Source organism: Microcaecilia unicolor, chromosome 1 (assembly GCF_901765095.1).
Source record: "Microcaecilia unicolor chromosome 1, aMicUni1.1, whole genome shotgun sequence".
Taxonomy (NCBI): Eukaryota; Metazoa; Chordata; class Amphibia; order Gymnophiona; family Siphonopidae; genus Microcaecilia; species Microcaecilia unicolor.
This window is the reverse complement of record NC_044031.1, coordinates 713892059-713918575: the sequence shown is the minus strand read 5'-3', so window position 1 is coordinate 713918575 and position 26517 is coordinate 713892059. Positions and strand designations below refer to the sequence as shown.

Sequence of the window (26517 nt, the reverse complement as noted above, 5' to 3'; positions counted from 1 at the left end):
CCCGTTTACTATGCTGCACTAAAATTTGGCCTACGCTATCCCCAGCGTGGGGCTTTCCCATTCACTGAGGGACCCTCAGGGGGAGGAATGCTGGCTTCGGCCTAACCCCTGGTAAGCTTTTCCTCAGCTGAGAGGTGCCCAGCTCTACCACCGGCTGCCTTTCAGGTGCTGTGGAGGACTTGCAGGTCATCTGCATATCCTTACAGCCTTCTCCGGGGTGACACCCAGGTCCACTCCGATCCACTCAGGGCCTCCGCTCTAGGTGCCCAGCACTCCCACCAGGTGCTGTGGAGGACTTGCAGCCCTTCTGCATTTCCTCACAGCTGTATCCGGGGTGACTCCAGTTCCACCCCGATCTTCCCAGGGCCCTCGCTCCAAGTGCACAGAGTTTCCAGGTGCTTTTTGGCTAGGATCAGGCTACCCTCAGGGGGAGGAATGCTGGCTTCGGCCTAACCCCTGGTAAGCCTTTCCTCAGCTGAGAGGTGCCCAGCTCTACCACCGGCTGCCTTTCAGGTGCTGTGGAGGACTTGCAGCTCATCTGCATATCCTTACAGCCTTCTCCGGGGTGACACCCAGGTCCACTCCAATCCACTCAGGGCCTCCGCTCTAGGTGCATTTTTCTCTTTACATCTAATCTTCCCAGTTGCTACAGTACCTCAGTCATTTATGGCCCCTATTCACATTCTCTTCCTAGCCCTGTCCCTTCCTAATCTTTTCCCTCACCCCCTACCTCTCTCCGCTACAGGAACTCACTGCCCATCCATTGACTTCATCATCTCACCTTCTCTCCTACCCTCTTCCTCCCTCTTGGCTTTTAATCTCCGCCTCTTTCTTCCGTCCATTTTGCCTTCCCCATTCCACCTAAATACCTCTCGCCTTCGACACCTTCGTGGCCACACCTCTCCTACTCTCCTCTGCTCTCTTTTACTCCTTCTCTTACTCTCAGCCGGTGACATCAATCCCAATCCTGGCCCCCCCTCACCAACTATTATCCCAACTCTACAGATCTCACCGCGACCTCTCTAACCTCATCTCTATTTCTCTACTCCCCTCCTCTTCTCTGCCCTTCTCTATCTGTAACAAACTCGCCTATATCCAGGACCTCTTTATCTCGCGTCACCTCCATCTGCTCGCCATAACAGAAACCTGGCTCTGCCCTGATGACTCTGCTTCAGTCGTAGCCCTGTGCCATGGCGGTTATCTATTTTCACATACTCCTCGCCCTGCTGGCCGTGGGGGCGGTGTTGGACTACTTCTCTGTCCCTCCTCCAGATTTCAACCCCTTCTTCGACCTCAATCTCTCTGTTTTTCCTCCTTTGAAGTCCACTCTATCCGCCTTTTCTCTCCTCTGCCTCTTCGAATAGCGGTCATTTATTGTCCCCCTAATAAGTCCCTTTCATCCTTTCTCAGTGACTTTGACGCCTGGCTTGCCTTCTTCCATGATCCTTCCTCCCCCTCTCTCATCCTTGGTGACTTTAATATTCCTGCTAATGATCCTTCCAACTCTTATATTTCCAAGTTACTCGCTTTAACGTCCTCCTTTAATCTCCAACTATGCTCCACCTCCCCCACTCATCAAAATGGTCACTGTCTTGATCTCATCTTCTCCTCCAACTGTTCACCCTCTAGTTTCCTTGCCTCTGATCTTCCCTCCTCTGATTACCATCTTATAACTTTCACACTTAAATCTCCTCCCTCCCAGTCCTGTCCTATCTTATCTAATTTATCTAGGAATCTTCACGATATTGACCCTTCATCTCTATCCTCCCATGTTTCAAACCTCCTCTCTACTGTGGCACCGTCCACGTCTGTCAACGAGGCTGTTTCTTCTTACAACAATACTCTATCCTCTGCCTTAGACACTCTTGCACCTTTGATGACCCGCCCTGTAAGGCGTACAAAACCCCAACCTTGGCTGACTTCTAATATCCGCTACCTACGTTCCTGTACCTGCTCCGCTGAACGCCTCTGGCGGAAATCTCGGGCCCTTGCTGATTTCCTACACTTTAAGTTCATGCTGACCTCCTTCCAATCTGCTCTTTTACGTGCCAAACAGGATTATTATATCCAAATGACCAACTCTCTTAGCTCTAATCCTCGACTTCTCTTCACCACATTGAACTCTCTCCTCAAGGTGCCCCCTCCCCCAACTCCTCCTTCATTATCTCCTCCGATCCTTGCTGAATTCTTTCACAACAAGGTTCAAAAGATAAACCTTGCTTTCTCTACCTCACCACCTCTCCCTCCACTAGTCCACTCCCCTCTCTCTCCTTCCCCTCATTCCCTTTCCTCCTTTCCTGAAGTTACTATTGAGGAAACTACACTTCTCCTTTCTTCCTCAAATGTACCACCTGTTCCTCTGATCCCATTCCCACCCACCTCCTTAATGCCATCTCTCCTGCTCTTATTCCTTTTATCTGTCACATTCTCAACCTCTCACTTTCCACTGCGACTGTCCCTGCTGCCTTTAAACATGCTGTGGTCACACCTCTCCTTAAGAAGCCTTCACTCGACCCTACTTGTCCCTCTAATTACCGACCCATCTCCCTCCTTCCTTTTCTCTCCAAATTACTTGAGCATGCTGGTCACCGCCGCTGCCTTGATTTTCTCTCCTCACATGCTATTCTTGACCCACTACAATCTGGTTTTCGCCCTCTCCACTCAACCAAAACTGCGCTTACTAAAGTCTCCAATGACCTATTACTGGCTAAATCCAGAGGTCAATATTCCATCCTCATTCTTCTTGATCTTTCCGCTGCTTTTTACACTGTTGATCACAGCATACTTCTCGATACCCTGTCTTCACTTGGATTCCAGGGCTCTGTCCTTTCCTGGTTCTCTTCCTACCTCTCCCTCCACACCTTTAGTGTTCACTCTGGTGGATCCTCTTCTACTTCTATCCCTCTGCCTGTCGGCATACCTCAGGGTTCTGTTCTTGGTCCCCTCCTCTTTTCTATCTACACTTCTTCCCTTGGTTCATTAATCTCATCCCATGGCTTTTCCTACCATCTCTATGCTGATGACTCCCAAATCTACCTTTCTACTCCTGATATCTCACCTTGCATCCAAACCAAAGTTTCAGCGTGCTTGTCTGACATTGCTGTCTGGATGTCTCAACACCACCTGAAATTAAATATGACCAAAACCGAGCTTCTCATTTTCCCCCCCAAACCCACCTCCCCGCTCCCCCCGTTTTCTATTTCTGTTGATGGCTCTCTCATTCTCCCTGTCTCCTCAGCTCAAAACCTTGGGGTCATCTTTGACTCTTCTCTCTCCTTCTCTGCTCATATCCAGCAGATTGCCAAGACCTGTCGTTTCTTTCTTTACAACATCCGTAAAATCCGCCCCTTTCTTTCCGAGCACTCTACCAAAACCCTCATCCACACCCTTGTCACCTCTCGTTTAGACTACTGCAATCTGCTTCTTGCTGGCCTCCCACTTAGTCACCTCTCCCCTCTCCAGTCGGTTCAAAACTCTGCTGCCTGTCTCATCTTCCGCCAGGGTCGCTTTACTCATACTACCCCTCTCCTCAAGACCCTTCACTGGCTCCCTATCCGTTTTCGCATCCTGTTCAAACTTCTTCTACTAACCTATAAATGTACTCACTCTGCTGCTCCCCAGTATCTCTCCACACTCGTCATTCCCTACACCCCTTCCCGTGCACTCCGCTCCATGGATAAATCCTTCTTATCTGTTCCCTTCTCCACTACTGCCAACTCCAGACTTCGCACCTTCTGTCTCGCTGCACCCTACGCCTGGAATAAACTTCCTGAGCCCCTACGTCTTGCCCCATTCTTGGCCACCTTTAAATCTAGACTGAAAGCCCACCTCTTTAACATTGCTTTTGACTCGTAACCATTTGTAACCACTCGCCTCCACCTACCCTCCTCTCTTCCTTCCCGTTCACATTAATTGATTTGATTTGCGTACTTTATTTATTTATTTATCTATTTATTTTTTGTCTATTAGATTGTAAGCTCTTTGAGCAGGGACTGTCTTTCTTCTATGTTTGTGCAGCGCTGCGTACGCCTTGTAGCGCTATAGAAATGCTAAATAGTAGTAGTAGTAGTAGTAGGCCACTTTTTGTGCAACAGTAAAATGGCCCCATTTTCCATTTTGTCTATTAATGGCCACATGCTAATTTCACCATTAGCGCATGGCATTAGCACCAGAGCCCTTACCGACACCGATTTTGTAGGCGGTAAGGGTTAACCTACAAAATTATCCATAATGCTAATTTTTCTTACCAAAGTACCAAACTCTGGAATTCATTTCCCAAGCGTATCAGACACTCAGTTGATTATATGTCATTTAGAAGTTTACTTAAAGTCCACTTCTTTAGATCTGTGTTCAGCTAATATGACAAGAATTTTTTTAATAGTTGTATTCTTATAAAAATGTGGGATAGAAATATCATAATAAAATAAAATATTATAAATATCAATTTCAGAAAGACACTATTATATATGGTGATCCACACCATGTAGAGATTTCAAAGAGGTGTGGTTTGGGAAGACTCAGGTGGGACTAAATTCCACATGTGTGTTCCCCATTTTACAAAGGGAATACATGTGTATGGGGAAAAAATCTTCATGTTGAGTTTTACACCAGTTCAAATGCACAAGTAGATTTTTAAAAGTGCTCATTTCGGCCAGGGCTTTCCACAAGGGGCCAGGGCTTTCCACAAGGGATTAAGGAGTCATTCTGCTTAAGCCCATGAAGTTTATTTCTGTCTCCAAAATGAACCCAAGTAAAAATTATGACCTCACTACTTAATTTGCAGCACTTATATGTGTAGATTTGTGAAATGGGACAACTGCAGAAGGAAGTGATGCCACTTACACATAGAAGCTGCAAAATCACTTCTTCCATGTGAAAGTGCTGACACCTCCTTATGGAAGCTTCCGGGTCCATGTTCATTTTTTCAACATGTATATTTCTAAAATGTTGCTCCCACTGTATGTACCAGCAAATACATGTGCACTTTTGCAGGTATTTTGGAAAAGGCCCTGCATTGGCAGATTCTTATCTAAAGCACTGCTGGAACTGAGCAAGTTCTGACCTGGACATCTTAGTTCTGATCTCTACATTCTATGTGAAATGGGGAACTTGTTCTATTGTATTTGTGAACAAAATATGAAGAACCCAGGTGAAAATATATGTGTACTGTAAATCCCTTTTTTTTTCTTTCTGTAGAAAACCTAGATGCAGCAATAGCAGTACAGGCAAGGAATAAACTTGGAATAATATCAAGTTACTCCAAAAACAAATTTGAAGGTAAGAACATAAGAATAGCCATACTGGTCCATCTAGTCCAGTATCCCGTTTCCAACAGTGGTCATTCCAGGTCACAAGTACCTGGCAGAAACCCAATTAGTAGCAACATTCCATGCTACCAATCTCGGGGCAAGTAGTGGCTTCCCCCAAGCCCATCTCAATAACAGACTATGGACTTTTCCTCCAGGAATTTATCCAAAGCTTTTTTAAACCCAGATACACTAACCGCTGTTACCACATCATCTTGCAGCAAGTTCCAGAGCTTAACTATTCTTTGAATGACAAAATATTTCTTCCTATTAGTTTTAAAAGTATTTCCATGTAATTTCATTGAGTGTTCCCTGGTCTTTGTACTTTTTGAAAGAGTGAAAATTTGATTCACTTCTATCCATTCTACACCACTCAGGATTTTATAGACCTTAATCATAACCCCCCTCAGTCTCTCTTTTCCAAGATGAAGAGCCCTAAGCTTTGTAGCCTTTCCTTGTACAGGAGGAGTTCCATCTCCCATACCACCCTGGTCACTCTCCTCTGAACCTTTGCCCAATTCCACCATATCTCTCTTGAGACACAGTGACCAGAATTTATTTATTTATTTATTGCATTTGTATCCCACATTTTCCCACCTATTTGCAGGCTCAATGTGGCTTACAGAGTTTGTTATGACATAGTCATTACATGATATCAGATATACATAGTATTGAATAAAGATTAAGTAAGGGAAGAGAGTAGGAAGGTGTTAGGCAAGATAGTATGGAAGGTGGACTTTGATAATTGGAAGGATTGCTGAGGTAGTTTTGTGAGGTTATGGGTTCTCTTTGTAGGCCTTGTTGAAGAGATGTGCCAGAATTGAACACAACACTCAAGGTATTCTTTTAAAATGCTAATACAGCCACAACTCATTCTGAATTTTCCACCCCCCCCCCCCCCCCCCCCAGCTCAGCCCTAAAATAGTCTTCATGGTGTTGTTGCAGAGGCTACCTCCTTCCCAAACCACCGGAAGACTTCAACATTTTGGTGGGGGTGAGCTCAGTGCCAAGGTTAAATTTTTTTTTAAAATTGTATTTAATGTTGGTGGGTTTCTTGGCAGGGATGGGCTCAGTGCCCAGGTTATATTTTAACAATTTTATTGATGGAACATTTCACAGTACATAGTCAGTATCCATAATATACAGGACAATAAATGCGATACATACATTTATACAGTTACTACGTGCCATCAAGCGTTTTTATAATCCCCCCCCCCCCCCCCCCCATGGCCCTTTTCCCCAAACCCTCTCCAACCTAACTTCAGTGCCCAGGTTAAAATAATAATAATTTTAAAAGGTTGTGTATTTCATGTTGGTAAGTTTTTGGGTAGGGTTGGTCTCTGCAGTGTCCACCAAATTTAAAAAAAAAAGTTTTATTTTTAATGTGGGTGGGTGGGGGTTGGCTCTGCAGTGCCCAGGACATTAAAAAAAACAAACAAACAAAGGTTTTATATTTAATGCTGTATGCTTCAGGGTGGGGGGTGGAGATTGGGAAGGGCAGAAGAGATGCCAGACTGTGGGAGAATGGGTAGTGGGTAGGACAGGGCTGACGCTAGGCTACAACGAGTAGTGGGGGGTAGGGTAGGACTGATGCCCAAATACGGGATGGATGGTGGGGAAGGGAAGGGCTGATGCTGGGATATGGGGATGGATGGGAGGGTAGGCTAAGGAAGGGCTGATGCCAGGATACAGGGATGGATGGGGGGGGGGGGGGGAAGGAAGGGCAGGGCTACAGTATGTGTTTTAGGTTGATACAGGGCAGCTGTTGGACAGACTACTTAGAAATCCATCATCAAGTGCATTCTAAGGCATTATTTTGTAGTATCCCAAGAATCACTACTCATACCTATATACACAGTGCCTACCCATATTAGCTCTGGGCCCACCCAAAATGTCAGATCTGGCTACGCCACTGCAGTGAGGGCCGCTGGGGATTGTCTGCATTTAGATGTTTTGCTCACAAAACGTCCAGTATTTTCGAAACCTCTTTTTAGACGTTTTTCTCTGAAGTATGTCCAAATCTCAAGGGGGCATTTCAGGGGTGTGTTCAGGGCGGGACTTGGGCATTCCTAAGACTTAGATGTTTTTCAGCCATAATGGAACAAAACAAAAACGTTCAGGACTAAATCTTAGATGTTTTGAGCTACACCTTTTTTTTTAAATAACAAATAGCTGCTGTGGGAATTGAACCCACTACCCCAGGATCAAAGTTTACTACACTAATCACTGGACTATTCTTCCACTCCATGCAAGAGTGTGCCCTTGCTCCCCCAGTGGTTACTAACCCCCTCCCACCTCAAAAAAATATGTGATTAAAAATATTACTTGCCAGCCTCTGATGTGATACTCAGGTCCATTAGAATAGCATGCAGGTCCCTGGAGTAGTCTAGTAGTGGTGCAGTGCACTGCAGACAGGTGGACCCAGGCTTCTACCTCCCCCTACCTGTTACACTTGTGGAGGAAACTGTGAGTCCTCCAAAACCCACTGTATCCACATATTGGTGCTCCCTTCACCTGTAAGGGCTATGGTAGTGGGGGTGGTGGGTTTTAGGGGGCTCAGCAGACAAGGCAATTTAATTTTTTTTTCTGTTTTGAAAATGGCTATATTCCCCACTTGAATTTTGGACATTTTTATGCAAAATGTCCAAAGTTGGACTTAGATGTCATATCGAAAATGCCCCTCATAGTAACATATTAATGGAAAAAGGGCCCTCAATGAATGCAGGTAAAGACCTGAACGGTCCGTCCAGTTTGCCCAACAGTCACACCCATTATCAAGTCATGATGAAATCAACAATGAATGTGATATAAAATACTTAATCATTGTCTCTCTGGCATTTCTGGGACATAGACCGTAGAAGTCCGCCCGGCCCTGGCCTTAGATTCAAACTCCTGAAGTTGCCGTCGAAGCCCACTCCAGCCTATCCAAATCCATCTTGTCATTTGCAGAACACAGATCGTAAAAGTCAGCCTGGCACTATCCTCACATTACAAATTACTGGAGTTTGTTCAAGCTCTCGCCAGCCCATCCTAAACCTGATTGCCATACACGGGACGCAGACTGTACAAGCTTGCCCAGCAAGCTTAGTTCTTCACAGCTGGAGTTGCTATCTAAGCAGTATTCGACATTTGAACACACAACCATTTAAGTTTTGATTTTTATGCCATTCATTCATTCATTCAAGAAATGTATTATGTCCAATAAAAAAGGTATCATCTTATTTTCTTTTCCATGTTTTATTTTGTTTGATTTCTATTGATAACATTTTCTAATTAGAGATCCTCTGGGTTCATCTCACACCTTTTTGAATTCTGCCACCATTTATTTCTCCACCACCTCCCTCAGAAGGGCATTCCAGGCATCAACCATCCTCTCCATGAAAAAGAATTTCCTGACATTACTCCTAAATCCACCACCCCACAACCTCAATTCATGTCCTCTTGTTTTACCATTATTTATTTCATTCATTTGTATTCTGCCAAATTCCTAGGCAGATTCTAACCAAACATACATAAATATCAAGAGAAAACAGCAACCAAAATATAATCTCAGAAAATAAAATAAGAATAAATAAACATAAGATCCAATTAAAACAAAAACAAAATAGTCAATAGAAAATCAACAGATAGATAATTGTGTATACAGTGGGGGAAATAAGTATTTGATCCCTTGCTGATTTTGTAAGTTTGCCCACTGACAAAGACATGAGCAGCCCATAATTGAAGGGTAGGTTATTGGTAACAGTGAGAGATAGCACATCACAAATTAAATCCGGAAAATCACATTGTGGAAAGTATATGAATTTATTTGCATTCTGCAGAGGGAAATAAGTATTTAATCCCTCTGGCAAACAAGACCTAATACTTGGTGGCAAAACCCTTGTTGGCAAGCACAGCGGTCAGACGTCTTCTGTAGTTGATGATGAGGTTTGCACACATGTCAGGAGGAATTTTGGTCCACTCCTCTTTGCAGATCATCTCTAAATCATTAAGAGTTCTGGGCTGTCGCTTGGCAACTCGCAGCTTCAGCTCCCTCCATAAGTTTTCAATGGGATTAAGGTCTGGTGACTGGCTAGGCCACTCCATGACCCTAATGTGCTTCTTCCTGAGCCACTCCTTTGTTGCCTTGGCTGTATGTTTTGGGTCATTGTCGTGCTGGAAGACCCAGCCACGACCCATTTTTAAGGCCCTGGCGGAGGGAAGGAGGTTATCACTCAGAATTGTACGGGACATGGCCCCATCCATTCTCCCATTGATGCGGTGAAGTAGTCCTGTGCCCTTAGCAGAGAAACACCCCCTAAACATAACATTTCCATCTCCATGCTTGACAGTGGGGACGGTGTTCTTTGGGTCATAGGCAGCATTTCTCTTCCTCCAAACACGGCGAGTTGAGTTCATGCCAAAGAGCTCAATTTTTGTCTCATCTGACCATAGCACCTTCTCCCAATCACTCTCGGCATCATCCAGGTGTTCACTGGCAAACTTCAGACGGGCCGTCACATGTGCCTTCCGGAGCAGGGGGACCTTGCGGGCACTGCAGGATTGCAATCCGTTATGTCGTAATGTGTTACCAATGGTTTTCGTGGTGACAGTGGTCCCAGCTGCCTTGAGATCATTGACAAGTTCCCCCCTTGTAGTTGTAGGCTGATTTCTAACCTTCCTCATGATCAAGGATACCCCACGAGGTGAGATTTTGCGTGGAGCCCCAGATCTTTGTCGATTGACAGTCATTTTGTACTTCTTCCATTTTCTTACTATGGCACCAACAGTTGTCTCCTTCTCGCCCAGCGTCTTACTGATGGTTTTGTAGCCCATTCCAGCCTTGTGCAGGTGTATGATCTTGTCCCTGACATCCTTAGACAGCTCCTTGCTCTTGGCCATTTTGTAGAGGTTAGAGTCTGACTGATTCACTGAGTCTGTGGACAGGTGTCTTTCATACAGGTGACCATTGCCGACAGCTGTCTGTCATGCAGGTAACGAGTTGATTTGGAGCATCTACCTGGTCTGTAGGGGCCAGATCTCTTACTGGTTGGTGGGGGATCAAATACTTATTTCCCTCTGCAGAATGCAAATAAATTCATATACTTTCCACAATGTGATTTTCCGGATTTAATTTGTGATGTGCTATCTCTCACTGTTACCAATAACCTACCCTTCAATTATGGGCTGCTCATGTCTTTGTCAGTGGGCAAACTTACAAAATCAGCAAGGGATCAAATACTTATTTCCCCCACTGTACATGTCAATGATAATTTGACATGTGTTAATGCTTTCACTCTAGACCTGCTCTAGGCAGCCTCCCATTACATTCATGTTCTAACTGGTTAACTCTTTAAAAACAATTCAGTATGATGTATGGGTAGCACTGTTCTCTCTAAGCTGTGCAGCTGCGCAGCCACACATCTTCTGGTAAGAGGCCATGCAGCTGTCCTGTCCCACTGTGCAGCCAGTGAGCCCTGCGTGGGATAAACATAAAGGAATCCTGTTCAGAAGGAATGGATCCTCAGGAGCTTAACCGAGATTGGATAGCAGAGCCGGTAGTGGGAGGCGGAGCTGGAGGTTGGGAGGCGGGGATAGTGCTGGGCAGACTTATACGGCCTGTGCCAGAGCCGGTGGTGGGAGGCAGGGATAGTGCTGGGCAGACTTATACGGTCTGTGCCAGAGCCGGTGGTGGGAGGCGGGACTGGAGTTTGGGAGGCAGGGATAGTGCTGGGCAGACTTATACGGTCTATGCCAGAGCCGGTGGTGGGGAGGCGGGGCTGGTGGTTGGGAGGCGGGGATAATGCTGGGCAGACTTATACGGTCTGTGCCCTGAAGAGCACAGGTACAAATCAAAGTAGGGTATACACAAAAGTAGCACACATGAGTTGTCTTGTTGGGCAGACTGGATGGACCATGCAGGTCTTTTTTTCTGCCGTCATCTACTATGTTACTATGTTACCGATGCTGCTACTTTCCCTAATCATCAGCAGCAGTGGCAGCAAAACAAAGTACAAACACTGCGGGGCCACACTGTACATTCTCTTGGCTGCCGGTCCTGCCCCCTCTGACATCACTTCTTGTTTCGAGGCACAGCCGGAAGTCACAGGTACTACAGTGCAGTACTGCAATGTTTATATTTTGTTTTGCTGCTGGTTTGCAGATCTAGCAGCAGCTGCAGGGTTGTCAGAGTAGGAGGCAGACGCTGGATGGAAGTATGGAGGACAAAAAGGCACATGGATGGAAGTGAGGAGGAGAGAGAGAACAAAATGGCTGATGGAAGTGGGGAGGAGAAGGAAGACATAATGCTGGATGGAAGTGGGAAGGACAGAGGGGCACATACTGGATGGAACCTATCTGGTTGATAAGGATTCTAAGGTTATAAATATTTTCAAATAATTAATTATATTAAATGTTAATTCTATATTCACATTTCTAGCAGTGATATGGTTATATTATTATTCGCATATTTATTTATTTGCATTTGTTAGAGCATTGCTTCTGCAAAAGCACATCACAGTTCACAAAGGAGGTAAATGCAATCACCCATATACACAAAAAAAAAAAACCCTCATAAATATAGCAGTGTTTACTATTTTCATAATCTATCTGGACAGCAGAATTTCTTTCAAAACCACATCAGCAATATGATATTATACAATAAAAAATGTCTGCCTGAAAAGGAGAGTCTAACTACTTCCAAAAGCACAAAAGATTGTGCTCGCATTGGGTCCCCGTTACTAAGCTGCGTAAGCATGTGCGAGCGCCCAACGCGCACCAAAATGGAGTTACCGCCTGACTACCACGTGGCTCTTGCGGTAATTTCATTTTTGGTGTATGCCCGATATGGGCGTCCGAAAAATAATTTTTATTTTCGGACGCATGTAATGGGCGCACTCCAAGTGGCATTTAATGTGCGTAGGTCATTACCGCCTGGTTACCGCATGAGACTTTACTGCTAGGTCAATGTCTGGCGGTAAGTTCAGACCCAAAATGGAGGCACGGCAATTTTCATTTTGCCACACATCCATTTTCGTCAAAAATTTTGAAAAGGCATTTTTTACATGTGCGCTGAAAAATGATTCTGTGCACGATCAAAACACGCGTCTACACTACCACAGGGCATTTTTCAGCACCCCTTTGTAAAAGGGCCCCATTGTAATTCATAGTTACATTTTTTCTCTTGCATGTGGTTTGGACTCTTTATTTTTTGACAGCAAGGGTCATGAAATTGCAAAATTCTTCATAAACATGTATCTCTATATTCAGATATATTTTATCACTGAAATAAAGCCTCAGAACTTCCACTGTATATATTTAGAAATATAATAGGAATTTCAGTTATTTCCAAACCTGAAAGAATTCTCTACATAATAAGCAGATAAATGGTTCTGCGCTTCATCTTTAGGAGACAAAAGCACCGAAGAAAGAGACAGCACAAAAGAAGCAGCAGCCAACATGGAAAAAGAATATTCAACATTCAAAGATTCCACGAAAAATGCAGAGCGAAAAATGTCACAAAATACAGAAGAACCGACAGGTATTTCATTTACATTTACTCTATAGAAGTGAGAACTTTAAATTCAGATTGCTTTGTCTTTTCAGAAGAGTTCAGAATATTGCAGAACTCTCTATTTTCACACTGAGTTTTATTTTCTGGTGTCCCTCAGTTCCCTAAGTACTAATAAAGGGAAGGGGAAATGGGACTTGATATACTCCTTTCTGGGGGGGGGGGGGGGGGGGGGGGGGGTTGCAACTACATTCAAAGTGGTTTACATATTATATTCAGGTACTATTTGTACCAGGGGCAATGGAGGATTAAGTGACTTGCCCAGAGTCACAAGGAGCTGTAGTGGGAATCAAACTCAGTTCCCCAGGATCAAACTCCACTGCACTAACCACTAGGCTACTCCTTCACTCCTCCATGCCTTTTACCAAACTGCAGCAAAAGGGAGCCGGTGCTGGCACCAGCGTGTTTTACACGCACGCCAATGCCCCTTTTACTGCAGCTGGTAAAAGGGAAAGTCTCACTTTCCTGCAGGAAATGGCTGGGCAGCAAGTAAAGCACTTGTCGTGTGTCCATTTTGGGAGGAGCCCTTACTGCCACCCATTGAGGTGACGGTAAGAGCTCTCGTGCTAACCTGGCGGTAACCACTGCCCGATTACCGCCAGGTACAGTCTGGCACTACAAAAATAAATAAATTTTTGTAGTGCCGGAAATGACAGCACGGTAAGAGTGGAAAGTATCACCGGGCTGCTGCTGTAGCCTGGCGCTACTTCCGTTATAGCGAGCAGTAAGCCTGCGTTGGACTTACCGCTGCTTAATAAAAGGAGCCCATAATTAAATTCACATATTCTTTCCAGTACTTCTTTTAAAACAAAAGGCGCCAGTAGAAGTATAGTATTGAACAAACATTTAAAACTCATGTTGAGTGTTTCAGTCCCCAAACCAGACTGTCATCAGGGAAAGCAGTAACCTCACTCCTATCTGTAACCCTCCTCCAACCAAATGCAAAAGTCTGTTCAAAGTAAATTATTTAAACATTGCAAAAGTACACAGGAAGTAAAAAGTCAAAAAGGTAGACTAAACAATTTAAGTATGACCACTAAATAATGTGCCTCTCTCTGGCAGGCTACAGGTATACTGATAGCTTACAGTTCTAGTAGAAAACCAGGCAACCAAGCAGCTGGGTCTGTCTGGTGGACTGCACTGATGCAATTAATCAGCAGCTAGGTCTGTCTGCCAGCCTGCAATTACAGTACTAAGAGGCAGATGCAGCAACCAAACGTAAAAAAATCAAAATCGTTAAAGTCCCTAACGATTTTTAAAAAACGAAGAATGCACCAAAAAAAAAAGTCACACATGCTCAGATCGGTATTCAAACGTACAATGTATCAAAGAATCACAATACACATCGGTAACCGGCCCCTAAATCATGCGCAGAGCAGCCAAGCGTTTTGCTGGCTGCTCTGCGCATGCTGCAAACGTAAAAACAAAACAAAAAAAAAGCCACAACAAATACACGTGGCTACCCGGTCAGCAAAATCCAAAAACAAAGGATCGGGAGGGGGCAAGGGCGCTCATCAGGAGCGTCCTGTATGGACGGCCTTGCTCCCCACTTTCCGCCGCTCCCCCCCCCCCCCCCGAAAAAGCAAAATGCTAGCTGCCCCGGTCCCCCTCCCTTCCTGTTCCTGTGTTCTACAGAGCTAACTCCGCCTCCCGTCATTCTTCTGCCCCGTGCCCCGCCCCCGCTGCCCCCCCTGAGGTCGACTACGCCGCTCCCCCCCTCCACCGAGACCCCCCTCCCTATTAACGACCCGAGCAGCGCCTCTCACCTCTTTCAGAAGCGCTGCATGGGCAGGAAGATCTATTGTGTTGGTTGTAGTCTCCATGACGTCTCTTCTTCCCTGGCCCAGGCCCCGCCTCCTTCTGACGTAGGTTACTTACGTCAGAAGGAGGCGGGGCCTAGGCCAGGGAAGAAGAGACGTCATGGAGACTACAACCAACACAATAGATCTTCCTGCCCGTGCAGCGCTTCTGAAAGAGGTGCGAGGCGCTGCTCGGGTTGTTAATAGGGAGGGGGGTCTCGGTGGAGGGGGGGAGCGGCGTAGTCGACCTCAGGGGGGGCAGCGGGGGCGGGGCACGGGGCAGAAGAATGACGGGAGGCGGAGTTAGCTCTGCAGAACACAGGAACAGGAATGGAGGGGGACCGGGGCAGCTAGCATTTTGCTTTTTCGGGGGGGGGGGGGAGCGGCGGAAAGTGGGGAGCAGCGGGGGGGGGGGGCAAGGCTGTCCATACAGGACGCTCCTGATGAGCGCCCTTGCCCCCTCCCGATCCTTTTTTTATTTTTTTTATTTGATGTGTTTGCTGACGTCCTTTGGACCAATCACAGCGCTTTTAGCTCTGCTAATGCGCTGGGATTGGCTCAAAGTTTGTTTATTTTTTCACGTAATGATTTTTCCTGGCACAGAGCTGTCCTAACGAGAGGTCCAGACCTCTCGTTAGTTTTCCTGCCTTTTTCCTGCGTAAAGGCAATCGGAAAAGGTTAGTGCATGTCGTTTCAATGGGGTTTTCACACTAATTGCTCATCTCCATTCCGTTTTCGTTAGCTGCTGGCTTCCTCGGTAAAAGCCCTTTGATGCATGCAACGGATCAAATTTTCCTCGTTGGAGGGTCATTAAAGGCTCATTTAGCTTTAGTGCATCTGCCTCTAACTGGAAGTCCACTGAAAATGTAGGTGCTCATATACTGGGTCTGTCTGGCATGCTGCAATGATAGAATTAATTAGCATCTGGGATAGTCTGATAAGCTGCAAGTACAGTTACAACTAGATGACAGCTCAGGGATGCAGGAGTTTATCTATTTGGGTTTACCAAAATATCTGTTGAGAAAAATTCAAACAGTCCAAAATATGGCTTTACGCCTAATATTCTTCCTTAAGAAAACAGATAGAATTACTGCCTACTTTGTTAAGCTTCACTGGTTAACTGTTGAGGTCAGGATACTTTTTAAGCTGGGTTACTTGTTATGGAAAATTGGATTTGGACAAGTTCCATTATATATGATTTCTCTTGTGCATTACTCATTGGCGATTATTTATATAACTTTCGAAAGCTGGCATTATTTGATTTACCGAGTCCTTGAGGTATTACTTCAAAGAAATCTTTTTAATTATCCGTTTGCCTTTCAAGCTGCTAAATTTTGGAAATTTATACCAGTTAATTTACAACTTATTTCTAACTATATTATGTTTAAGAAAGGCTTAAAGACATTGCTTCAGATATATGTGACTAAGAAATAATTGATTGCAGTTAGCTTTATTATCTATTTTTCTCTTATGATACTGTTTAGGTTCAAGTACATCTTGTAATCATACTATGTAATTTCCTAGACTATTGTGTTCTAGAATCTTGCTGTAATCCACTGTGAACTATTTATATGGGACCGGTGGGTTATAAGTGAATTAACTGTAACTAACTGTAACTGTAGGAGTTCAGGCCTTGATTGCCACAAACAGGCCAGGTTTTCAGGATATCCCTCATGAATATGTTTGAGGTAATTTGCATACAATGGAGGCAGTATCCATGCAGATCTCTCTCATAGGGGGAATATAGAGGTATGTTTACTAAGGTGCGTTAGTGTTTTTAACGCGCCTGTAAATTTAAGGCACGTTAAACACCAGTGCACCTATACATTTCTATGGGCGCATTGGTATTTAATGCGCATAAACCATTTACGTGTGTTAAAAATGCTAAAGCGCCCATAGCGCCGCTTAGTAAACATAGGCGGTAGTATTTTGCACAGTGGAGAGTACAAGGAGCAATCATCTATTTTGGTTCCATCAACAGAGGATCACTGAGAATGCAGGTAAGTTCAAGATCTTTTTTCAAACGGAGAGTTAAGTCTAGTAATGCACTGGGTTCATCTTTTTGGGAACTGCATTATTATGAACGCCTTTGAGATTACAAGTGACTTCAAATATAATGTTCAACATGAACATTTGTATCAGCAGTTTTCATCAGTCTATATTATCAGTCCTCTTCTGTTTTTGTTAATAGGACGTTTGAAGAGACTTTCGAGTTCATTTTCGAAAGAGAAGGACACCCATCTTTCGACACAAATCGGAAGATGGACGTCCTTCTCCCAGGGTCGTCCAAATTGGCATAATCAAAAGTCAATTTTGGACGTCCCCAACTGCTTTCCGTCGCAGGGATGGCCAAAGTTCAAGGGGGCATATCGGAGGTGTAGCGAAGGCGGGACTTGGGCGTGCCTAACACATGGATGTCCTCGACCCATAATGGAAAAAAAAGGGCATCCCTGATGAGCACTTGGACGACTTTACCTGGTCGTGTTTTTCTTACGACCAAGGCAAAAAAAGGTGCCCAAAATGACCAAATGATCACCGGAGAGAATCGGGGATGACCTCCCCTTACTCCCCCAGTGGTCACTAACCCCCTCCCACCCTCAAAAAATATCTTTAAACATATTTTTTGCCAGTCTCTATGCCAGCCTCAGATGTCATACTCAGGTCTGTGACAGCAGTATGCAGGTTCCTGGAGTAGTTTTAGTGGGTGCAGTGCACTTCAGATAAGCGGACCCAGGCCCATCCCCCCCTACCTGTTACATTTGTGGAGGAAACAGCGAGCCTTCCAAAACCCACCAGAAACCCACTGTACCCACATCTAGGTGCCCCCCTTCACCCATAAGGGCTATGGTAGTGGTGTACAGTTGTGGGTAGAGGGTTTTAGGCGGGGTTGGGGGCTCAGCATGCAAGTTAAGGGAGCTATGTACCTGGGAGCAATTTCCGAAGTCCACTGCAGTACCCCCTATTCAGTGGATTAAGTGCCAAACAAAACAGAAGTAGGAATGACAAATTGTCCATCTGTCTACTTCAGGTGGAGTGTGGTTTGCCACATTTTCATGGTAAACTTGAAATATGTAATTTGTGCATTTGAAGGCAATTTATTATCCAGGAATGTGGGACGCTAACAAAGGCTTTCTTAGTCAATCCATGCTACACTAAGATTTCTGCTTTCTTAGCACTGACCATGATCACATTAACTGGTCTTTTGTTCCATATGCTCCTCTTATTACCCTTGTGCTGTATTGTCATGATGTTATTAGAGTCTATATGATCATATAGTCTATTGCCATCTATTGCAGTTAACAACTTATAGACTGTAGGTAGACAAGTTATTGGTCTATAATTTTTAGGAATATTACTTGGATCTCTCTTTGGAGGAAGAAGTGTTCTGCCTGATATTAGTTAATGTGGTGTCAGATTTGGCTGCCTGGTCAACTGATTTTTGCAGTTTGCCATGTCTTAGTGAAGAGATATTAATTGTTTGAGCCAAAAGTTGGTCACTCCATCTGGGCCAGGACTCTTCCAAATTGGGGATCTTTTAAACCTGTTTTCCAACTCTTTTGTTGTTACTTCAAGCAGAGGCGTAGCCAGGTTCTGATCTCAGGGGGAGCAGACTTTTATAAAATAGGCGCTGGTTGGTGTCAGCTAGACAGCAGTGTCTGTGTTGTTGCTCAGGTGCTATGGCAGGCAATGGTTAATACAGGCTGTCTCTGTTGCATCCTGCCTACAAGGAAACAGTAAGTTACATCAAGAGGCAGGATGTAGAAGAGGTCCCTGGACTGGCCAGAGCAGGCAACCTGTCTTCTTAACTACAAAGTAAAAATATTCAGGAATAGCACACACATTCCTTCCACTGCTAGACACCTTGTTTAAATCAGATGGGCTTTTGTTTGTGTGGTGACTGGCAAGGGGGTACTCCAGGACTGCCCTAGAACACAAAACTTACCACATCATAACAGCCCTAACCCACCTATAAGAAGACAGTGCTATATATATTACACTGGGCTCTGGAGCACCAATATACCTACTATTGGGAAACTGGAACAAGCTGCACTGTTACACATTCCTACACAGATCCTACATGCTATCCTTCACCTCAGTCACACATGCAGAACATGGACAGACCCTCATCTATATAACATAAGAGTAGCCATACTGGGTCAGACCAATGGTCCATCTAGCCCAGTATCCTGTTTCCAACGTGACCAACCCAGGTCACAAGCACCTGCCAGAAACCCAAATTGTGACAACATTCCATGCTACCAATCTAATGCAGAATAGGGAGCCACAAAAAAAAACCCCAAAAAACAACAACAAAAATTGAAATAGAAACCCCCTACCCAAGGAAGCCAGACTCTAAACAGTACAGTACTGGCAAAAAAAGAGACAGAAATGCATTTTCTCCTGTACGTTGCAAAATAAAAATAGAAAAAAATGTACATTTTACAAAGCAGGTACATCTCAGTGCTTACAAAGTATTAAATAAAAACATTTTTTCCTACTTTTGTTGTCTGGAAATTTGGCTGGTCCCAGTCTTTTTTTCCATGTTCCATGAGTCAGTCTTACAAATTCTTTTCCAGGTTGGCCTTTCCATTTCTTCTCTCGCCTCTTGTCTTCTTCCATTCCTTCACTACATCTTGCATTTTACGTCCCCACTATCAGATGTGTATAGAGCTACCACATGATTCAATTCCAGAAGGGAGATTTTTCAACCAGTCCTAGTGTGAACTCACATCCCAAATTCATATGGGATTTGCAGTCCCTGATTCTACCAATCAAAATCTGTGCTGCAGTACATCCAAAATGACCCCTCTACTGTTGTTTGAACAATTTATTTTCTCATTTGCTTTGGTCCCGCTGTCTCTTTTCTGTTTTTCTCTGTTTCTTCTACCTTTACAGGGTCTTTTGCCCATCTGATATTTCTTCTGTCTCCAAGTGCACCATCCTTCTTTCCTCTGCACCACTATTTGTCCTGTCCAGCATCTCCCTTCTGTGTCCCTTGTCCCTATCCTACCTCCAGTTCAGCATCTTCCATTTCTGTGTCCCCATCTCCCCCCGCCCTTTTTTCAGCAGAAGCCTACCTGGTCTCCTCATCTCCCCCTTTTCTAGCATCTGCCATCCAGGTGTCCCCATCTCTCCCTTTTTCTAGCATTGTCGTGTGTCCCCATCTTCCCCCTTTTTCCAGCACTACCCCTGTGTTACCATCTTCTCCCTTTTCCAGCATTACCTTTTTGTGCCCATCTCACCCCTTTTTCACCATTGTCCCCATATCTCCTTTCCCCTCTTCCAGTGGTGCCTCTCTGTGTCCCTATCTCCTCCTGCTCCCCTTTTCAGTAGTGCCCCTCTGTGTCCCTATCTCCCATCTTTTCAGTAGTGCCCCTGTGTCCCCATTTCTTCATTTTCCAGCACTGCCTCTTTGCGTTCCAATGTCCCTCTCCTCTCCCTATCCAGTATCGACTCTGTGTCCTTCTCCCTCCCTGTCCAGCATTTACCCTTTCCTCTCCCCATGTTAACCTTCTTCCCTGTCTCTTTCAGCGCTCCCCATCCTCCTTGGGGCCATATATCTCCCTGGCCTGCTCCCACGGTCCATCCTCTGGCAGCTCCAAGGAGGTTTAATAGACAGGAGACCAAGTGACATCAAAATGTTGAAACCAATTAGGCCAATCTCACTTTCCCCTTCCCCACACAACTGTCATTGCTGTACTCTCAAAACAAAGCAAGCAAACCTATGAGCTGCTGCATCCACGTTATCACTCTTTATTGTTAAAAAAAGAAAATCCTTTATCCTCCACCTTTTAAGACACTGCCTATCCTGCTGGATAGTGATGGCACAAGGAAAGCAAGTTTGGTCCAGTGAAGACTAACTCTAACCTGTTTCTTAGCTAGGCCCTACTACTACTACTAATAGCATTTGTATAGTGCTACCAGACGCATGCAGCGCTGAACACTTGACATAGAGAGACAGTCCCTGCTCAAAGAGCTTACAATCTAGGTAGAACAGATAGACAAGACACGGGCAAGGGAATTAATGGGTAAAGAGGAGGGGGGCAAATGAGTAGTGGTTAGGAGCCAAAGGCAACCATACCATGCCTATGTGGCTATGTTCCACTAATGTTAAACAATTAACTGGATTTCTTGAAAGGATTATATAAACGTAGGATGCATGACTAGGGGCACAAACATACACTTATTTATTAATATCACAATTCCTCATGTAGAGCCACAAAACAACTTTTTAGGGCAGATAGTGTTCCTTTTATTATTGACCAGATAGAGGTAAGAGTTTTCAGTTTTGGCATAATATGTCATCACAAGAACAAAATATAAGAAAACCAGTGGACTGAACTAGGGGCTTATAGCCCATTTATGTTTAAACAAAAGAGATCTGCATGAAACAAAATAGTTATTTTTATTTTGACTTATAAAACTACTTGCCCCTGAAACATATTCAAAACAGAATAATCCCTTTGTGTTTCTAAAAGGTAAACGTCTACAAAACAGATGAAGATGTGATTCCATGTGCCCCAATGAAAGGAGAGTTTAATTCTACTTCCATTTAATTTCAGTATATTCTATCATCTTTATAACACCAGGCTTCCGAAGGCAGATTACAACTACAGTTAAGATGAACCCATCAGGAAACAGGATAGCCTCACTGAAATCTGGACATCTATATATAAGAAGTGAAGAAAAATGAGCACAAACTATAGAGTTTATAATTGCAGTTTCTACCAGCTACAGTAATTTTTGAAGCTGTTTTTGTGATATTCAATTGTTATTTCTTTTCTCCTCCACCTTTTAAGATGGAGCAACAATAAAGAATGACAAGGTGGGTGCAACATCTCATAAGTTTGCTCGCTTTGTTTTGAGTGAACTGAAATGACTGCTGCGCGGGGGAGGAGGAGGGGTGGAAAGTGGAAACAATTGGCTTCCTTGCTTACAGTGGAGTAGATAGGCTCACTTCCACTCTGGTCTTTGTCTGTCAGCAGCGTTTTCTCCATTCTCCATTCCCCCCCCCCCCCCGAGTTTTGCATCTTTCTCCCTCTCTTCCTCGTCCACGTGGTCACTTTTACTTCCCTGAAGCGCTGTTCTCCCTCCGGCACCAGCGAATCACAGTCAGCCTTCTGCCAGCGTCGGGGCCTCTCCTCAGGTGCGTCCCACCTCTGCAGAAAACAGGAAGTTGCATTACAGTAGGCGGGAAGCGCCTGAGGAGAGGCCCCTGCGCGCCCCCCCCAGCTACGCCACTGACTTCAAGCCATTCCAAAGGAGTAATGTTTACCCGTTCCAAATTCTCCTTGTCATGGAACGCTTAGCACCCACCTGGGGCTATCCCCACGGCCACCTGGAGGGTCTATCCCCAGCACTGCTCAGGCCCACCTGGACATGTGCTCTATACTGGTCAACCGTCCACCCCTACGCATTAGGTTCCACTTGCCTCTGGGCAAGTCTCCCACCCAAAAGTTATTCCCCATTGATTTCTAGGACACTGAGGCCACACTCTCAGGGGTCTCACAGTTCCTGGAAAGCACCCACAGACCCAATACACAAACCACTAGGATTCTTAGTCAGTCCAAGCCATCAGAGCCAATAAACTAATAGACTTTATTGTCACAGTTGAACAGTGAATCATATAAAACAAATGGAAAAGTACAGCAAACGCAAACAGGAATCAATGTTAAAACTATCTAACACTTGTTCACTACCTGAATAGTGCCTGGGGAGTACAGGAAATATAGCTGCTCACAGATTATAGAATATAACTGTTCAAAAGGCCTCAGTGAAGAGATCTTTCTCTCTCCTCTCCCTATCTGAGAATGAGAGAAATTTAGTATTTCCAGACTGAATTTGAGCTCCTGGGCCAATCAGAGCCCAGAACAATAAGTTTTTAAAAGTAGCTGGCCACATCACTACAGGCTACTTCCTCTCTGTGTTAAACTAAAGAAGGAACAGTCATTTTTTTCTATAACAGCTTTAAACATAAACATGCACCACCTGCTGGCTAAACTAGAGAAAAAGACCTCATGAAATCTACTATAATAAAACGCAGCCTCAACGTTCTGAGGACACTGACGTCACTGAAGTCACTCACACACAGGTTCGTGGTTTCATGGTGGTGAAGCCACCACAACATCTTCATGCCCCGCCCTTGCGTCACACGTGATGACGTCGAGGGCGGAACATGAAAACAAATTAACGCACTGGGAGCAGTAGGTTCCCTACTCCTCCCCTTCCAACAAATCCTAGCCGCCGCTGACGTGTACATGAACCCCACCCCTTTCGCCACATAGCCACGCCCACGGTAGCACACGCTTAACCTCACCAACCTCCCTCCCTCCCTGTCACCTCCCCTCCCCTTACGCGTGTCTCCCTGGTGGTCTAGAGGTACCTGTTCCATCGGCCCAGGAAAGAAAGAGCCCCCTCTTTCCTCCTGTAGCGGTGGCTTCCTTGCTGCATGGTGTGGGAGTCCGGCTCTCAGCGTTTCAAAATGGCCGCCAAGAGTTCAAGCTGCCTCGCGAGACTTCAACTCTCGGCGGCCATTTTGAAACGCCGAGAGCCGGACTCCCACACCATGCAGCAAGGAAGTCACCGCTACAGGAGGAAAGAGGGGACTCTTTCTTTCCCGGAACAGGTACCATAAGGGGAGGGGAAGGGAGTCCCGTGCCCGCTAGCGCCCGTTTCATCGGCGCCAGAAACGGGCCATTTTTACTAGTATTCTTATAATTCTCATGCTGGAAAGTTCACCATTTTGCCACACTCCTGTATGCAGGGTGACCATTCTGCATCTTCGTTATGCTCTACAGAGTCCTCATAAAGCTTTCTACAGAATGTTTCTATTTCTGCTTTAGTTGGCGGTGTTTTCACTGTACGGATATTCTTTCCCAGTTCACTGTAGAATTGTTAAATAATTTATTTTGATATGTCTGTTTTCTTCATACTCCACAATTTTTGTGCTTCAAATGTTACTTTCAATTTATTATTGGAGCATATGAATATAAGATCTTCCTCCATCATTCTGCATGTTTCAATTTGATATTTCGGATCTTCCTCAGTATCTTTGGTGTTTGTGATCCTTTTAGATACCCATCTATTAAGGACACCTTTGTTCACAAAGATTTTATTTTTCACTCAATGTAAGTTTTCCAAGGAGGAGTTGTTGTATCTCTTTTTCTTTTGGGCCAGGTCCTCAGTGATAAAACCCTCTCTGTAATAATTTTGGCTGCACAATAGTGTATCTGTTTGATTTCCAAAATATCCAAAAGCTGTCTTTTCATACAAATAATGGCCTTATTCATCTTATTTATCAAACTCCTTACTCTAGGTGTTATATTCAAATTGAGTAACTTTTCTCTCTCCTGAAGCCCAGCAAATTTATCTATATCAATATAAGCCGGCAGCCCAACTGCTAATTCCTCCACCTCTGGGTTCTTCTCCTTCAATTCTTCTTCCTCTTCAGTTGACATCTGTTCCTGTTCCTCATTTATCATGCTATCTTGCATTTCTGGAGCTCCACTCTCCATCTCCACCTCATCTATCACAGAAAGCTTCCCCGCCGGTTAAATAGCCATTTCTCTCAGTGGAGGAAAGTGAATAGGGAAGTGCTGCAAGTATCTGATCTGGGACCAGTGCTGTTTAGCATATTTATAAATGCAAAGAAAAGCTACAAGAATGGTATGGGATTTGCGTTTCAAGACATATGAGGAGAGACTTGCTGACCTGAACATATATAGCCTGGAGGAAAGGAGAAACAGGGGTGATATGATACAGATGTTCAAATATTTGAAAGGTATCAATCCGCAAATGAACCTTTTCCGTAGATGGGAAGGCGGTAGAACTAGAGGACATGAAATGAGATTGAAGGGGGGCAGACTCAAGAAAAATGTCAGGAAGTATTTTTTTCACGGAGAAAGTGGTGGATACTTGGAATGCCCTCCCGCGGGAGGTGATGGAGATGAAAATGGTAACGGAATTCAAAAATGTGTGGGATAAACATAAAGGAATTCTGTTCAGAAGGAAGGGATCTTCAGAAGCTTAGCGGAGATTGGGTGGCAGAGCCGGTGGGGGGAGGCGGGGCTAGTGGTTAGGAGGCGTGGCTAGTGCTGGGCAGACTTCTACGGTCTGTGCCCTGAAAATGACAGATACAAATCAAGGTCAGGTATACACATAAAGTAGCACATATGAGTTTATCTTGTTGTGCAGACTGGATGGACCGTGCAGGTCTTTCTCTACCGTCATCTACTATGTTACTATGCTCTGGAAATGGAAATGACTAGTGAGATGAAATTTGCAGATGACACAAAACTATTCAAAATTGTTAAATTGCACACGGACTGTGTAAAATTGTAGGAGGACCTTGGAAAGCTAGAAGACTGAGCATCCAAATGGCAGATAAAAGTTTATTTATTTATTTTATTTGTTACATTTGTATCCCACATTTTCCCACCTATTTGCAGGCTCAATGTGGCTTACATAGTACCGAAGAGCCATTTGTAGACTCCGGTGAACAAATACAAAGTGATGTTGTGGTAAGATAAAGTTCATGTAGCACAGCCACATTATGGAATCTTACAACAGAAGAGTTGAGTTATGTCCATTACGTACTCTAGTTTTGTTGTGTTGCAGAGCTCAGGCATTTAAGCTGGATCGGTAGGGTATGCCTTTTGAAACAGGTTAGTCTTTAGTGATTTCTGGAAGTTTAGGTGGTCATACGTCAGTTTCAAGGCTTTTGGTAATGCATTCCACAGTTGTGTGCTTATGTAGGAGAAACTGGATGCATAGGTTGATTTGCATTTAAGACCTTTGCAGCTTGGGTAGTGAAGATTTAGAAATGTTCGTTTTGATTCGGATAGGTTTTTGGTTGGTAAGTCAATCAGGTCTGTCATGTATCCCGGGGCTTCACCATAGATGATTTTGTGAACCAGGGTGCAGATTTTGAAAGCAATGTGTTCTTTGATTGGGAGCCAGTGTAGCTTTTCGCGGAGTGGTTTTGCGCTTTCAAATCGCGTTTTTCCGAATATAAGCCTAGCTGCCGTGTTTTGTGCGGTCTGAAGTTTCTTTAAGGTTTGGTCTTTGCATCCCGCATATATTCCATTGCAGTAGTCTGCGTGGCTTAGTACCATTGATTGTATCAGGGTGCGAAATGTTTCCCTCGGGAAGAATTGTTTTAAGCATTTGAGTTTCCACATTGAGTGAAACATTTTCTTTGTTGTGGATGCCACTTGGCTCTCTAGTGTTAGGTTACAGTCCATTGTTATGCCGAGGATTTTCAGGCTATCTGAGATAGGGAGGGTGTAGTCTGGTGTGTTGATTCTTGTGGGGTTTATTTATTTATTTATTTATTTATTTATGTCCACGCTGTGTTGGGATGAGAGGATGAGACAATATGTGTTTTCTTTATTGAGTTTTAGTTGAAATGCATTTGCCCATGAGTCCATGATGTTCAAGCTGAGGTTTATTTCGTTAGTGATTTCTGTCAGTTTGGTTCTGTAGGGGATGTATATTATGACATCGTCTGCATATATGAAAGGGTTGAGGCCTTGGTTGGATAAGGTCTTGGCTACTGGGGTCATCATTAGGTTGAAGAGGATCGGTGATAGCGGTGATCCTTGTGGTACTCCACAGTCTGCTTTCCACGGTGATGATATGCTAGAGTTTGATTTTACTTGATATGTTCTTGTGGTTAGGAAGCCCTTGGTCCAGCTAAGTATGTTTCCGCCAATCCCAAATTTATCTAGTAGTCTTAGTAGAATATTATGGTTTACCATGTCAAATGCACTAGACATGTCGCATTGGAGGAGAAGGATGTTTTTGCCTATTGCTATTTCCTGTTTGAATTTGGCTAGGAGAGTGAGTAGTACTGTTTCAGTGC

General features: G+C 44.5%; 1 protein-coding gene across 1 annotated transcript in view; it reads left to right on the top strand.

Annotated features, from left to right (window-relative positions):
• The window catches only part of SCG3 (secretogranin III), an 83214-nt gene that overhangs the window by 48444 nt on the left and 8253 nt on the right, over positions 1–26517 (top strand). Inside the window, exons 9-10 of the mRNA XM_030189407.1 lie at positions 5197–5277; positions 12694–12825. Of these exons, the coding sequence (XP_030045267.1) occupies positions 5197–5277; positions 12694–12825 (213 nt within the window). The remainder of the gene's footprint in view (positions 1–5196; positions 5278–12693; positions 12826–26517) is intronic.